This window comes from Ostrinia nubilalis, chromosome 13, assembly GCF_963855985.1.
Source record: "Ostrinia nubilalis chromosome 13, ilOstNubi1.1, whole genome shotgun sequence".
Taxonomy (NCBI): domain Eukaryota; kingdom Metazoa; phylum Arthropoda; class Insecta; order Lepidoptera; family Crambidae; genus Ostrinia; species Ostrinia nubilalis.
The window spans coordinates 13,899,306-13,916,733 of record NC_087100.1 but is presented as its reverse complement, the minus strand read 5'-3'; the positions used below and the strand labels follow the sequence as shown (position 1 = coordinate 13,916,733).

General features: G+C 35.1%; 2 protein-coding genes across 2 annotated transcripts in view; one reads left to right on the top strand and one right to left on the bottom strand.

Moving 5' to 3' along the window:
- LOC135077697 (protein lifeguard 1-like) overlaps positions 1-11,933 on the bottom strand; it is a 30,659-nt gene extending 18,726 nt beyond the window's left edge. The window contains exons 1-4 of the mRNA XM_063972268.1: positions 11,826-11,933; positions 10,707-10,725; positions 10,559-10,603; positions 1,907-2,109 (exon numbers count right to left, since the gene is read on the bottom strand). Of these exons, the coding sequence (XP_063828338.1) occupies positions 1,907-2,109; positions 10,559-10,589 (234 nt within the window). The 5' untranslated portion in view covers positions 10,590-10,603; positions 10,707-10,725; positions 11,826-11,933. The remainder of the gene's footprint in view (positions 1-1,906; positions 2,110-10,558; positions 10,604-10,706; positions 10,726-11,825) is intronic.
- Positions 11,934-12,227: 294 nt separating this feature from the next.
- Positions 12,228-13,075, top strand: LOC135077737 (large ribosomal subunit protein mL52). Its single transcript, XM_063972312.1, has 3 exons — positions 12,228-12,442; positions 12,557-12,705; positions 12,871-13,075. The coding sequence occupies exons 1-3, from the start codon at positions 12,400-12,402 to the stop codon at positions 13,051-13,053; spliced, it is 375 nt and encodes a 124-aa protein (XP_063828382.1). The 5' UTR covers positions 12,228-12,399; the 3' UTR covers positions 13,054-13,075.
- The last annotated feature ends 4,353 nt before the right edge of the window (positions 13,076-17,428 follow it).

Here is a 17,428-nt window from a genome sequence, read left to right as displayed (position 1 = left end):
TTCTTTGTAAAATTTGAGTTGTGGCGATAAGGATAGGCGTGATAGATGACTAAGGAACTTCCGTACTAAAAATTCATTTTATTAGTTTTAGATGTTTCGATTTTAGCCTAAACTTATCACATTTAATGCTGTACTAATACCAAAAAATTAATAAACGGATGTACTTGTAATATAAATATTATAATTATGTTAAATGAAAACTTTATTTGAGAAATACGTACTAAAATAGCTTTTTGTGGTTGGTGTTGTAATTCCAAATGACACAGGATAACATTTTCATGGTTTTCATATCGAGGTAATAATTTAGTTAAAAAGCAAATTGTGAAATTAATTATGTTGGTGTCAACAAGTCAATTTTAAATACCTTCATCAAAATCATGTCAAACGGGATCGTAGCAGCCTAGATTTATATTGTCATAGTAATTATTTATATTTTCTACTATATTTAACTACCAATAATAACATTTAACCCTCAAGCAGACAATGGTATTATTAAAAGTATTACTAGCGGCCGCCCGCGACTTCGTACGCGTGGATCCTGTTTTACCCCCTTTTCCCGAATTTTCTTTGCTATAAACCTCACGGAGCCCGAGACCTTTCCAACGAATGCAAAACCGTGGAAATCGGTTCGTGCGTTCTGGAGTTATAGCGTCAGGGAGGAAAACCCGACTTATTTTTATATAGTAGATTATAATATTAATTTTGGCCACATTATAACAATGAAATATGTTTACTTGCTTGTTCGATAAAGTAAATAGTTTCCTATCCTAATCACACTACGAGTGCCGGTATGTGGTCTCCATTCCAGAACCATGTTGCTACGTTTAAAAAATTAAGTAAGTAAAGTACGGCCAACTAGCATCGATACAAATGGTTGATACGACTGTCGAGTTGAATCTATTCTGTCTCTTCCCATCTTGTGTATTTGCCGTAATGTCTCGTTTTCCTGCCAAAATATGTCAAAGTCAGACGGGTTCGTCAACATTCGGACATAAATTTTAGTATACATAGTTGTTGCAATTCACGAGGGCGAATCTGTTACTTGTCGGTTCTTATTTTATTATTCCGATATATTTAAGTCTCTATGAAAAAGGGGTAGGCCTGTTGCCATACGCCGGGCACATTGTGAGGCAGAAATGTTATTATTATTCTAGTTACTTATTGTGTGATTCTAGTTATTTAATTTAAATCTACATTATACAATAATTCAAATTAAGTATAACAAAAACAAAATTCAATAAAACATCTATTTTTATGATTTGCCAGATATTATTTAAAACTATATTATCTACAAAAATATGTAATCGAACTATTAAAAAGTTATGCACCCCTGCTATTCCTAATGACCATGACATTCGGTTTGTTTACATTTTGTATCGCTTCTCGTTGGCCGTACTTTATAAAGTATAGTCATGGTATAGTTGTTGCAATTCATGAAGGCGAGTGAGCTTTACATGTGTGGTGGCTCGCTGCTGTTCGTTTTTAAACTTTTTTTGATAGACTAATCTTTCGTTATGTGCACACACAAGTAAAGCTCACTCGCCTTCGTGAGTTGCAAGAACTATACGTAGTCAAAATGCTCACCTCGCCATATCCAGCGCCACCATACCCTGCCGGTTGAAACCCAGGCTGCGGTGGTGGAGCTTACCCTACTTGTGCCGGGTACCCGCCTTGAGTTGGGTACACTTAACTTGACGTCAACTTTACAGCTGAACATAGGCCAATGATATCCAGATTAGCCGGTTGGTATCGGCCTGTATCTAGCGCGTTCCTCTGTCCTTTATAAACTATCCACGTTGGACGATGTGGACGACCCACTCTGCGATTGCCGGTACGTGGTCTCCATTCCAGAACCTTATTGCTACGTTTTAAAAATTAAGTTACCAATAATATTAATTATGCTCACCTCGCCATATCCAGCGCCACCATACCCTGCCGGTTGGAACCCAGGCTGCGGTGGTGGAGCGTACCCGCCTGGTGCCGGGTATCCACCTGGTGCCGGGTACCCGCCTTGAGCCGGGTACCCGCCTTGAGCCGGGTACCCGCCCTGAGCGGGATAACCGCCGGGCGGGGGATAGCCACCTTGAGGGTAGCCGCCTTGATTTTGATCTGTGAACGTTGATTGGCAATTAGTATGTTGTTGTGTTGGAAGTCGGTGAGGCCTCTTGATATTTTAAAACAATTTATGTGATTTTTTGCTAAGAAAAAATAGATGTTTTTTTTATTTATGATGACTAAAATATTCTTATTTTATCTCAACTTATTATTATTTCATTTCTTTTGAACTCGATAAAGCATTGTCTTTTATAAAAAAATAGAGTGGCAATTTTTCAATTGAGCCTTAACTCTTAACCTTAATTTAAAAAAATATGAAACTTGTGCGTAAAATTTCATGTAATAAATAAAAAAAGAATTAAAAATTATGAAAACAATTTTACACATTTTCAAACAGTATTGAAACCCAATTTGTTATTTCTAATATTTAATCATTTTATTAGTGTCAAAAAGCCTCAGTACGTCACATTTAACAGTTAGAGGATGCAAGCAGACAGGTGTGACAGGTTTGGCACATAACATCGGGGCGATAGTGAAGGTATTTACATTAGAGATGAAACGGATAGTTGTTTGGCCGGATACCGGATACCGGATATCCGGCGAGCTGCTTGGCCGGATAGCCGGATATCCGGCGGCCGGATAGTTGACCCATTGTCTTGTTGCATGTCGTGACGAGTTTAGCGCCGCACAGGTGCTTCGAACGCGATCAGTGGGTCTAGTAGACTAGATAAGTCACACTTTTCGAAAATCGAATTCGTCCGAATAGCGAATGTCAGATTTTGCCACTCGTCTAAGGGGCAGATCAATTCGGGCGATTTCGGTTGCCATCGTGAGTGTGTGATTGAATAGCGAAAATTAAATTAGTTTACTTACTGCGTAATCTGACTGAACTGCATCATGTCATCAGACCATCAGTGAAAAAAGATCTCCTAATTTATTTGGCGATATTTCGACATAAAAAAAAAATTTTTTTTTAGGTTAATATGGCTTTTTTGTAACTTTTTGGACTTTAAAAACCGGCCAAGTGCGTGTCGGACTCACGCACAAAGGGTTCCGTACTATTGATTTATGATTTTTTTTTTAATATAAGTTATTTGTATGAAAGATTACCCGGTAATAAGCGGTTTACGATTTACGAGGTATTAAAAAAACTACTTAATAGATCTCGTTCAAAACAATTTACGTTGGTAGTTTTTATAGTAATGTACAAACATCATATGTTTTTTTTAGATTTTTCATTTTCTTATTTTAGAAGTTAGTGGGGGGGACCAACTTTTTTCCACTTTGGAAACGTCTGTCACGCAAACTATTCGGTTTAGAAAAAAAATATTACACACGTGTTTGATGAAAATAAATTTTTGAGTTTCAGTTCTAAGTATGGGGAGATAATATTGGGATATTTTTTATTTATTTTTGCATCAAAATCTTAATGCGGTTCACAGAATACATCTACCTACCAAGTTTCAACAGTATAGCTCTTATAGTTTCGGAAAAAAATGGCTGTGACATACGGACTGACAGACAGACAGACATGACGAAACTATAAGGGTTCCGTTCTTTGCCATTTGGCTACGGAACCCTAATAAAAACCGCCATCATTATAAGCCATTTTATTGATATTTAACTCAAAGATTAATGTATTTCATTTTATTATAGAAAATTTTCGTAGTTTTTTACTATCCGGTATCCGGCCGGATAGTGAGCTACTATCCGGTATCCGGCCGGATAGTAAATTTAGGCCGGATATCCGGCCTACCGGATAGTTGCCGGATATCCGTTTCATCTCTAATTTACATCGTGCACATTGAATATTCACAAATCAAGTTGTTAACAGACTGTACAGAAAGATTTAACTGCCAATTTGACACTTTTGCCAACCCTGACCAGACGGTAAAAGGTCTTAAGTCTAAATGTGACTCTTTAGCTTATGTGGAACGGTTAACGGGATTATTGGTAATTTGTATAGTAAGTACAAATTGCTAATATTCATTTAAAATACATACATAATACTCATAAACTGTGTGCCTATGGATTTCACAAAATGAATTTTAGAAGATAAAAGAAGAACTAGGTAATTAGTACACGACCAAGCAGAAGTGCGGTCGAAATGTATGGTGCGCGCCATACGTTTCACCCGCAATACTGAGTTGTAAGTGTAACATAAGGCTATAGGCAGATTTCGGTACAAATCACAATATTATTATGTATTTACACAGTTGTGTGGGTTGTGCAAGTGTTGGCTGGTTCTTTTTTAGTCATAGCATCAAGTGATACTTAATGCAACTAATTATCTTCGTAAAAGAAGGATACTAATTATTATTAATTAGTAAGTACTGAAATATTGGTTAATGTCAAAAATTATATCATAATTAAATAGATAGTTCAGGGTTAAATTATAAGATAAAATGTACAATATTGAGTAAAAATTATAGATACACAAAATATACAACTATATTTACCAAATCCAAACACACAATTAGGCGGTCTTAACGCTAGGAAGTATTATTAGGCAGACAAGACAATTCAACATTTCCCTTTATTTTTCTTAAACGTCTTCTGTTTATAAATTAAGGTTTTGTTAGTTTTTGTGATTTTTCATAATAGCGTCGCTAAAATTCTGAACAATAGCGTATTGCGTTGATAATAACGTCATTGTTCATACAAACACGACATGTTAATTGGCTTTTGTCCGTAGTCTATGTACTGTCATCATCAAATTAAATAACAAAATGAGATGATTCCCTAATTTATTTTGAACTTTATACTTATTTGGACAAAGTTCAAAATTCATTGGGGTAGAACAGTTAGCAATTTCGTGGCAGGTACGAAACAGCAGTATATTTTTGCAGCATAATCACAGTTATTTACAACAGCACAAGGTCTTTAGTTTAGCTAGATCCGCTCTGTCGTCTGTAGTATGCGTTAATACCGTATCATCCTACGTGTCATGTTTGTTTAAAGACACAAACGAAGACGGAAATTAGAATGTACAAATATAAACTTTCACATGACAATGCCAGGAATTAAATTCGCACATAATGTTAAATAATGAGGTCTCACTTTCAGCATGCATTTTTGACTTTTAATTTTAAATCAGTAAGTCATCATTATTTCAGCCATAGGACGTCCACTGCTGAACATAGGCCTCCCCCAATGATTTCCATAGTGACCGGTTGGTAGCGGCCTGCATCCAGCGCCTTCCTGCTACCTTTATGAGGTCGTCGGTTCCACAAGGTGGAACCAGTAAGTACCTACGTCATTATTTGGACTCTACTGCAGGAGTACGACTTTCTCTAATTTACCAGAGGCAAATGGTGGACTTGGCTACACTCTCGAACGGATTTTTTGTAGAAAACGTAGTTAAGTATTAGTGAGAAATCAGAACGTTAGTTATCATGACTGAACTTATTTATACAGCCTTACTGAACGAGTATGTATGTGGCCTTGGCAGCGAATCAGTAACATGTTAAATTACTTAAATTACCTTTGCAAATTACTTCTTTGCGTTTTAAAACTGCTTTCTTATCCTGATATACTGTGATCAAGGGTTATAATAATAATGATTTTATTGACTCATAAAAACACAAGAGATGGTGCAATGGGATTATTAAGGCAATATAGCTCTAACGATATTACTGTCTCAACCACTTCCTTAAATAATAAATTCCCTAAGTGGAATGTGTGTGACTCACATCAGATTGTCACATCTTTATTTCAACTGTAGGAACAGATAAGTTACCAAGGACCCAAATAGCTTTAAAGAACTACCCTTGTGAGTTGGATATCTACGTGTGAAAAGGGCTTAATATGATTTGGATACAGGTGAAATGCATTTTATGGAAAAAAAACCTGGTAGAATAAGCAGTTGTTAACCCTCCATTTTTTATCATTTCAAACAAATACAAGAAATAAATGCCTGTTTTAATATGAAAGGAATAAAGAAGACTTCTGCTCAATCATCATACATGACAACGGAAGGGCGTATTTGTCATATCAATTGCATGTCAAAGTCCTAGCTTATCTGTAACGCGATCGATCGATTGGCATTTTAGCGATAACGTGTGGAGGAATCACTAAAGGCCGTTTAATAAAAGTTCCGGTAACATACTGAATTAACGTTCCTGGTATGTCCAAAGTAGCACCGGACAAAAGTAGCACGTACTGCACATAGAACATATTATCTGATTTAGCTAATGATAAGACATCGTGAAAAAATTTACACTCAACTTTACTCTAGTCTAGTATGAATGTACACTCAGCCAGGAGTGCTCTCAATATTGAAGATAAACTAATCATAGAATGTAGAATTATGTCTCTGCTAGAGATTGAATCGACTTTTGAATCAAAATATGGACCAAATGAAAATGAGAGAGTTAAGAGGCTCTTTCTAACTTCTCGACTATACTGAACCATGTTGAACTGTCCTGCTGATCAGGCACTATACGTTCTGAGAAGTCAAGAACCGATAACAAGTGCTGAAGGCCACGCGACAGGTTACTCATACATTAGTGTGAACAAGAAGTAAGTAGGTTGAACGGAACGCATTTCCTTCCAAGAAGTTTACGTAACGGTGAGGCAAGTCTTGTAATCTAGGGTACTTTTCCGGATAATAATAATGGATTGTAAGTATACGACCAAGGTTCAGCTCATGTAGGATCGACACATAGAGACAGAAATAATAATGTAGATTAATAACGTTAGTAATCAAGTTATTATTTCGCGATGAAATGCCTTTGATGAATTAATTAACGATAACGATAATTCATTAATTGCCGTGCCAATTTGCACACAACAATGATAAATGATAAACAATTTCTTTCCACCAATTTACAAAATTTTAAAAGGAGTAACTATAGATTTTAAAATATATTTTTGAAACAAACTACTTCATTTTCCACTTTCCGACTAAATTCTACTACTGAACCCCATAACTAGAGAAAAAACTAGATAAGACAACGGAAAACATAATATGATGAAATGAATATGCTGAAATATTCATAAATTCCTTATCTACAACAGCTCCGTCCGGGTATAAATGTTCGAACCCATCATACTAACATTTTGTACCAGCTGGGAATCAAACCCGCAACCGTAGGGTTGCTCGGTTTATGAACTACCAGACCAGATTGATGTTGACATTGACATCGTTGCGCAAGCCAGATAACTATTTATTTATGTAAATCAAACTAGGAACTAAGTAGGCCGAAACCGGTTCCCTATCTTAAAACTATAAGTTCGAAGTTGAAATACCCGATGGTTAATGGAACATGTGTACACAAACTTAATTCTAATAGAAGAAACAAATATAAATTCCGGGTAAGTTCTTTGTCAAACCCATGGGTCAAATTCAACTTGTATGATTCTTCATCGTGCTTCGAATCGAAGATTTATTCTTAAGACTAGGCGCAGACCACCGATTTTTAATTGGCCGATATCTGGGCCCGATTTTAATTTGTATGAAGATTCGGCCAAATCAAATCGGTGCAATGTGTGCACTTCCATACATGCCCATACTGATCAACTGCCCGACTAAACTATCGGCCGACGAAAAATCGATGGTCTGCGCCTAGGCTAAAGGTCTATAGAGAAAAGAAGAACAACAGTGTTCTTCTTTTCCCACCGGTACCATGAAATGTCGTGAAATTATATCTCTAAGCTCTGATTGAGTCATATCTGATGCATAAAGAAGCTTATAAAGACAGGCTTTGAGGGATTTGACAGGTAACAAATACTTGACCCTATCAAAATCTTGTAATAAATGTAATATGGCTGGTATTAACTAAACATACAAAACGTAAAACGGAACATGAAAATAATTCAGCCCATAGAATCGCGATCTATTTTTAATTGGGCGAAACGGTAGTATGATCTCATTCTAGGTTCTTTCAGACACTAGTTTCAGCGTCTAGCGTACTACTTATTGATTTTTTCATTTGACTCTTTGCCAAGTAGGTACACGTTTTAGGAGCAAGTAAACAAAGAGTATGATTTTTGTATGATATCGACATCTCATCATGAGGTCACCTAGTGTCAACTGTGACTAGGCGCAGACCACCGAGTTTTAGTTGGGTCGGACTGTTAATCAGTATGGACACAAGTATGGAGATGTATGAAAGTGACTACACTGATTTGGTATCGGGCGATTCTTCATACAAATTAGAATCGGATCCAACTATCGGCTAACTAATCCGCTTTGCAATGGAGGAAAGTCGAACCTTAATTTCGAACTCCTCTTATGTTCTTCTGATTAATTTCGTTGCGGGTCCAATGACAGTTTAACTTTCCCCCGGGACAAACTTAACCTTCATTGGTTGGGTTTATATGGCGGTCAGGCTGTAGATCCTGGCTACACAGGAGTTGCAGTGGTGGGAACGAGAGGTGGGAATAGTCCCGTATCGGCCAACTAAAAGTCGGTGGTCTGCGCATAGGCTAAGCAAATGGAAGATTTGACCTACACTTCCCATACTGGGCAGATGAGTTGGAAGGCCTGATGTTCGCATTATTTGCCTGTAAGTTGCCTTTTACGACATCTACAGGAAGAGGGGGAGAGAATAGTATGGTCTTGCTCTTCATAACAATAAATAATTACATAAGGTCAAAGCCATTTATAAACAAACTAATAAAACTGTTGAAAAAGGGAACTTTCAAATAAAAAGTGTACCTAATGCTTGTGGTTAGATTAGTCTTTGAAGACTTTAAATTAAGTTAAAAGAGTACAATAATGACTTATATCATTAAGTAGGTAGTTTCTCGATAAACACATTTGCATGGTTTCACAATCGATTGCAATGCTCATGCAGCAGTGACGCCTCAGAGACCGTTATCGATCGAATATTATAATAATGGTTTAATGTTGATTGGAATATTAATTAGTTACCTAAACCTAAATAAATTAAACTGTCATTGGACCCGCAACGAAATTAATCAGAAGAACATAGGCCTTTATAGGCACTTATACAGGACCCAAATATAGTTTACCTCCACTTCAGGACAACATATCGACGATACTAAGAAGTAGCGGAAGAAACTCAAACCTTTGGCACATTAAGCTAATCACTTTGCATCTTATTATAGTCGCATTTGGTGCGATTTTGCAATAAAAGTCTCTGATATGAGGACTGGTACGTTATGATGAAACGATGCTGAAGATTATGAGCATGCACGTCAGACAATAAGGTCGTGTGTTGTAGCCCGATTAGTGCTCATTCCATGCTGTGCTTCTAGTTAGGTAAATTGGATTACCAACAATTTGAAACATGAGGCAAGCCACAACAAAATAATTATGTAGATTGTTTTATGGATGTTCTATTATTAATTCCATTTAGTCAACAACAGAAATCCTGATGATGACCATGATCTCATCTTAAGATGAGATGAGATCCCATGTCCCATGACAATGTGAATGTAACGCTATAAGTACTTCCAGAGCTTAGTTTAGCTGTCGGAAAATGTAAGTATGAGAGAAAACTGTCGGAAAATGTAAGTATGAGAGAAACCGAACAGTGAGCTTAATTTACAAATCCACACATATTATGTATAAAGCAGGCCACGTTATGAAATCGGGACTTGACACCTATAACCAAATTCCGACAAAAGCCCAAATTATTGGACATCATACTTCTTCACATGTGGAAGCACCTGATCCTTGATGTATTGTAAATTGCAATGAAACATCTTAAGAGCATTTTACGATTGTAGGTACCTACTAATTCAAGTAGAACACGAATAAAAATAATTTTGATTTTTTTTATTTTAATAAGAAATTGAAATTTTCAAACAAAATAACATTTGTTTAGTCATGAAGTCTTGTTTTGAAAATGCGAGATTGGTCTGGAAAATAATCTTATCAGTCATTGTGAGTTTAGTCATATGTACCTACTATGATATTGATATTTCCATTTGTCATTCTAAAAATTACTCATATTACTCATAAGTAATAATAAGAAATGGAAAAGTATTTCACAGAATTAAATAGGCTCATTTTCATAGAAGATAGTATAATTTTAGAGATACTGAATCCGGGTCTATGTTAAGACCTTATGTACAACGTAGAATGCAATAAAGATATTAATTATTGACTATTGTATTATGGAATAGAAGTGTCCTTGATGCTATGACCAAAATCAATAGATATACAAATAATGTATGCGTGTCTGTGTTTGTTAATTGTATTGCTCGTGCTTGTGCTGTACAGCTCTTTAGATAATTAAAGACTCAGTAAGCAAGTTTTTCACATAAATAAATTGGTTTATTGATCATATGGTTTCCATGGAGACCTTTTCATTTTGAGGTGACTAAAACTGACACAATAGGATAATAATTACTAAATATTTCAATGGCAAGATTTCAAAACTTGTATTAATAAAAATAATTAACGTTTTACTTTTATTAAGTCAAGTCAGTTTAATTCTGACAAAATATGTTTCATAAGAGAGTCTTTGATTATATAAAAGAATATAAACATTACAGGGTGACGACATAGATATAATATTTATAAAATGACCTCCCGGATACACGCCTTGATTCTGCCACATCCTCAGTTAGTTAACTGTACAAAAAATAGAAATATTAAAAAGAATACATACACATCGTGTTGTAGTTTGGTTGATCCGAACTGTTCAGCTTATCGGTAGCCGTTTTTACTGATTTACCTTACGGTGTCAGGGTGAACTGAAAAAGAAGAGTTATTGATTAAATAAATAGGTAAGTATAATAAGTTCACATCTAAGACCTGTTGATATTTAAAAGGGACATATTTTGTTAATAATATTGAAATAAAAATTGAAAAATAAGAGCTACAGGTCCAATTAATCATTGTATGCTTCTGACATGAAGGTTTTCTCAACATCTTTAAATAAAATGGAAGCATTGGATACAAATTAACAATATTTAAAGGATATTGCTACTGTAGCAGGTTTAGATTTGGTAACATTTACCTAACTAGACATGCAAGAGTAAATGACAGTGTAAACAGTGGAATTTGTTTAATGTGTGTTAAAAATCTTTTTTGAACTTTATTATTATGATAACAAACCACCTCCATTATGTACAGAAGACAGCACATCAAGTTAAAAACTGTAGTACTTTATGTACTTGTAATAGGTTTTATTTTGCAACCATAATGTATATATTCTGAGGTGCTGTTGACTGTACATATCTCCAAGGTCACACTCAATGGTGCTATGTATGACTCATATTAAACACAAGTTTAATATTTTTTTTTACACTTTCCTTCTTATTTTAATTTTTAACATTGAAATTCATCCAAATACATCTGTAAAGGTTAAGTTTTTACAAGCAGTTAAATTGGGTTGAATTTCTTTACTGTTTTACCTCAGAATATACCTACAATCTTCCTCTAATCATGTCTGAATGATGCAAACCTGGTTTTTGGATTTGAAAGCTTTACAGAAAAAACTGAAAACTATAATCAAGACATAACGAATCAGGTCTTTTGTTTCTAAGGAAAGTGCGAGCGGGGATTCCCAGACTTACTCACAGACGGGACAATCTTGCTTGACAGATGTTAATGTGATGATGAATTACTGAAAATTGTGTAAACCTCACGAAATTTGGACTAAAATTATACAAACCACGTACCTAGTCAGTCTACTATTATCGGAAAACAGAATATTGATATGATTTCTGAGGAAACTGTAGGAAAGTGCAAGAATCTTCGGTGGAAATTACTAGATAAATGGCGCAACAACTTCAATCGATCAGCTTTCGAATTACGTTTGCACAGTAAACAAATTTATAGTTTTTCTTACCTGCACTTCGAGCACAACACACAGACACAAGATTTATTAAATGAACGAATATGTATATTTTTATCACTGCTGAAATTAAAATTGCGACTACAATCACACAAGCACTGACGAAACTTTAGACTTAGACATACTCTATAATCTGTGGACGAAACGAGAAGTTTTTTTTTTAAATGTCAACAAAAATGGTAGAGCTATGAATGAAGTAAGATTCACGTTCCGATTCAGTGTTCCGATTATACCGTTTTTATGATTTCATTCGACTTAGCAGAAAATTACACCACTAGTTGATAAGCATATTATTATAAAGTACAATGTGATTGGTTAACATAACATTTTATTTTTCAAATCTACCAATCAGAAAGCAATGCTTGATTTCTAAAATACATCCAGGTTCCATACTTTCCATCCACTAAAAGCTGTATAATATTGCATACTTTTTGCTGGGATTGAGTGAAACTAAAAAAAAAAACAATGTCATTTTCTATGAAGTAAAAAAAAACATAACCTCAAAACTAAAAAAATAGAAGGTAAAATTTTCTATATAACGAAGTTAAATTCGAAAACAATCTGGAAAATGAGTATGTTAATTAGAAAAACAGCTGTTATGCATTCTCGAAGTACGTATCTTAGTCATAAGGCTTCTAATTCTGGTTTTTTCACTCATCCAGGTGCTGATTCCCATTTTTTTAAAAACTTGGCTTGTTATGTTATAATAAACTTCTATTTTCCAGTCCTGCATAGAGCGTTTAGCTGTACATCCTTTAACAGTACTAAGGAATGGCGCATATCTAAAGGTCTGGCTGAAAACCGCACTTCTGAGGGAATACTCACAGATGGACCTGATTATACCTTTTTAGATGGTCGGCCTACTCCACTTCTGGTTTGTAGATTCATTTACACTCACAAAATAGATCTTACAAAAGATATTTGTGCTTTTCGTGTACACATTTCTCTGTAGTATAATTTCGTGCTGTCAAATTATGTATTTATTTATTTAAATAGTTATACTTTTTGTTTTTAAATGTTTTTCCGTGTTTGATTTCAGCACAAGCAAAAGTTAAGGTTGCTGAAACAACGGGAGTATGTGTCTAAAATCGTGGACATGTGTTCGGAGCTGGACTTTGCCAAAGAGAGGTATCAGAAGACCCTGAAAGAAGAGGCGGAGAAGAAACAGAGAGTTATTGACAGTTGGCTGAATCCCAAAGGAAAAGCGTTATCTAAAAAGTAGTGTTTAATGTATATGTTAGTTAGTTTCAAACATGAAAACATGTTTCCTATGTCGAACTTTTTGTAAAGTTATAAATATATTTACAAAAGTTGGCACATTGGCACAGACTTCATTTTAGATGTAAATAAATTATCTTTATGTTCATTTGTTTTGTTTCTTTTTGTAGTAATGTAATACCATCGTTACAAGTACAATAGGTTGTAAAAACTGAATCTGATTTTTTTTTAAACTAAGTACCTACATAGTATCTATTTCTCTGTTACATGGCATTAATTTTACAATAGAAAAAATCGTATGATTGTCTCCTTTGGATGATTAGAAAATTCAGTTTAGTCAGGTTGAATTCAACATGATGATAATGCATTGTTTCTAAAACCCTAGTCATTCATTACCATTAAAATAAAAAATCAAGATTATTTTTCTACCAGGCTCACAATAAAGGCGTTATAAATTATAGCGCCTGTTTACTTTTACAATGCAATTGCCCAACTGTGAATAGTTGCTGATAAGTTTCATACAGGCTTTATAGCCTGGTTCAGTTCAGTGCACATTCAACGCAGAGTGTAGGCTCAAGGGCGTCCGCGCGGAACTAATCCTGCAGTAGTATGTATGACCATGAGTCGTAGATTCCTGCTAATTTGTGTAACACACAAATCTTAACTGTGGTCCCACTCGTAACAAATGGGCAAAAAATATCCCACTTTGCCATAAAGGTAGATTTAAGTGAAAGGTCGTGGATTCAATTCCCACTTGACAAAAGACATTGAACTGAATACATAATTTGATTACCCACATAATTAACAATCAACAACTTCGGGAAAGATTATTTTGTAGTGAATTGTTTTTATTAACACGAATAACGTAAAGGTTTTCTATTAAAGTAAATAATAAACAAAAATAAATAAAAATCGTTTATTGCTTCACAAAAAAGGAATTCCAAAAGGAACTTATGTTAAAAAGGTGGAAGCAACTGGAGGTGGCTCAGCTTGTGCTGCCAAGGACTACTTGTCCTAGACGGCGCTGGTTTTCAGCCATCCCCACTTCTCTTGATCGAGAAGAATGGTCACGTACAAGTACCTACCTACGTACGTAGTTTTAAAAACTGTCCCGAAATTAAGCACCTCCATCCTGGTAAAACTATTCGGATGAGCGAGTTACGTACACAAAGTTATCTCCGCTTTATTCCATGTAATTTTGAACTAACCTGATTATTTTAGCCACATCCATTATTTTGGAGCTTCCCAATAATAATACGATGAAACCCCAAGTGTAGTGCAAATTCAACATGCTAATATTTAACAAATAAAGTAGGCAGCTAGGGTAAAGAGGCTTGCTTTTGCGTGGCTTACTTAGTCGTTTGCAAACCGCACTACGGAGGCCGCGGATTCGATTAAAATAAACATTTTGAGCATGAAAAAAAAATTCTATAGTTTTGATAGTTTTCGACTAGATTTCGACTAGTATTTCGACTTTATTAGTTTTTGATGATTATAAGTCATTATACCCAGTCAAGACAATAACAAATTGGAAGAGACACTTCCACCACAAGCGCTGCCTGCTTCTTGCAGAAACTACATAATATCTACTTAGGTAATAAATAAGAAAGAAGAAAGAACAATAACAACACAAAACGAATTAGAAAATAGTGGGCCACTGTGTCAATAGGTTCTCGCTCAGCATTTATCCTGACATGCTCGTAAGGGCATGTCAAGAAACTGGTCTTCCGCGAGAGCCTTTGTTGAGGCTTCGCGCATACCTTCGGAGAGACTCGAGTTCGATATCTCTCAAAAGGGGTGAGCAAAGAAGGGATACCGGACATTAAACAACACGACATACATTTTTAAAACAAAAACAAATAACATATTTAAATTGGAAATTAAGGAAAATAACATCGAATATGCTCATTAGGACGTCACCGAGTAGGTAAGTACATATTCGTTTAGCGACTTCTGCACATTATTCACGTATCTAAACATAGCTGCATAGGTAGGTTCAAGTATGAGTTTAATTAACAAAGTTTTAACAAGACGTTCCGTGTCACCGCTGTTTTTGTTCGCATAAATTATAAAATACTTGACTTGCAAAATACCGCGACGTTCGCTGACTCAAATACCTTTTTTACCTGAAAGTTTAAATTAACATATGACTGGTGAAAGTTAGCGATTGTCAAACAAAGTTTAACAGAGTTCAGTCTGACATGATTACTGCGACTTCATTATTTGGATAGATTCACTGGAAGATAATGTCTTATAGCATAAAGTTTGCAGACGACAATTGTAGACAGCTTTGTGATACTTATTAATCATTGCACCAACAAGCATTTACGTTATAATACCTAACCTAGCATATGCTAACAAACCTAGTAGGTACACTCATACACTTGACGTATTACTATTAAGAACATGGTTTGTAAAACACCGTTATTACTAAATCTAAACACCAAAATCTTTCACTAGCGCGTTTAGCTTAGTTCTTAACGCCATCTATTATTCAAAAATGATACTAAGATTTATGTCATGTTTTGCGTTTGCTAATGAAGCTAAAGGCTGGGTTGCATCATGAAGCTACAGATAAAAATGGAGGCCACACTCCGAATACCTACTTGAAGCACAAACTATGTATCACTATCTCGCTCTCTGTGGGCAGACTCGCTCTTTCTAAATAAACAGCTCAAATCCGTTCTTTTTAATAGTTTGGCTAGTGAATAGCTTTCCAATCTGTCACTATCTTTGTGTTCCTCATTTATTTTTCTGTTTTATTTTATTTTGTTTCCGACTGACGGCATGTCGGACCTATATCTACATATATTTCAGTTGCAAAAAGTAACTATTACAACTACATAAGATTCCATAGTGGTTGGCTCGATATGCCGTTGTCTGTGCACTAGGTTTTGGCTTGTTGTTAAAAATTTTAGTCCTAAGAGTGGCTCATTTGTAACCAATATTGTAATAGCTATAAATAGGCACTAATTTGGTCTTTAATCATATTCATCTTTACTATAGTACTATTGATTGTACATGACTGTATGTTGCCTTAAATAAATTAAAAAAAAAAAAAAAAAAAAACAAAAAATATAAAATTGCTCAATTTCAATGAAACTCAATGTAAAATCTTTATTTCTTGACATAGGTATCATTAAAAATGATAAGTGTAATTACTGGTAAAACGTTTTAGGAAGAAATTACTGTAAAAAATGTGAAAAATGTTTACAATGATCCAATGTCTGAAATCACAAAATAAACACTTACGCGTGGAATCTTATGTCACTTCCAGGACACCACGTACTACCGCAACCACGCACTACAAAATTTTGCACCAATTCTTGTGATAAAACAATGATTATTTCCTGTAAACAATCTCAAACGAAATTAACTGCTTAATAAACAAAATAGTAAACAACCGCCATGATGGGCCGGATTAGGCCGATGTTGCCACATGGTACCGATTACCCAGGAATTGGGATTGTAATTCCCTGATTCGCCAACACATTAAGCCTAAATGGCCGACAATTTTGTGATTTTTTATTTAACTAGGTAATCTTAGTTTCAAATATTAATTATTTATTTGTTTAACTTCTGTAGTGAATTGGCTATTTCGAAGAATTTACAAGGAGATTTAAATAAGAAGATAGCAATACTACAGTTCACACTAAAAAGAGAGGTAGGGCCACAGAGAGCGAGATAGATATAAGTAGGTATTTGACTCAAGTTTTTGTACCAACTTTGCCCTCCATTTTTATCTTTAGCTTCATGGGTTGCACCACCTTTAACCGTAACGATAACAAAAACCAGTGCTTAATTGTGGAATTTGACAGATTTTTGACGTTTGTTAAAGTTAAAGTAAGATAAACGTGTACACCACGGAGACATGACTGCTCCTGACCCTGTTGACACTAAATTACGTCAAGATAATATTAACGTTGACGTATAATTCAGTAAGTTGACGGAGCAATTTCACCGGAGCGACGGCGCAGTAATTAAAATCACGACAGTTAACTGAATTGTGGACTTTACTTGAGAAACTCGAACTCATGTCGTTCCTTTTTCAATGAAGGAGAATTTTATTATTACAAGTAAGCTATCTAGAACACGCAGAAGGAACGGCTCATTTGTTTTTGGACCTACATAATTTATTATGACGATAACCGGTGTTTTTTGTACGGTGTTCGACAGATTTTTGACGTTTGGTAAAGTTAAAATAAGATGGTGCAACCCACCCTTACTATAATATATTTTGTTTACAACTTTGTTATCAACTTGAGCATTTAGAAGCATAATTTAATTAAATTGTATTGTAACTAATATAAGTACCTACCTAACAGATTGTATACGCGATGCGGGAAGCGTAAGTTACATTTAGAAATACTTATGTACAA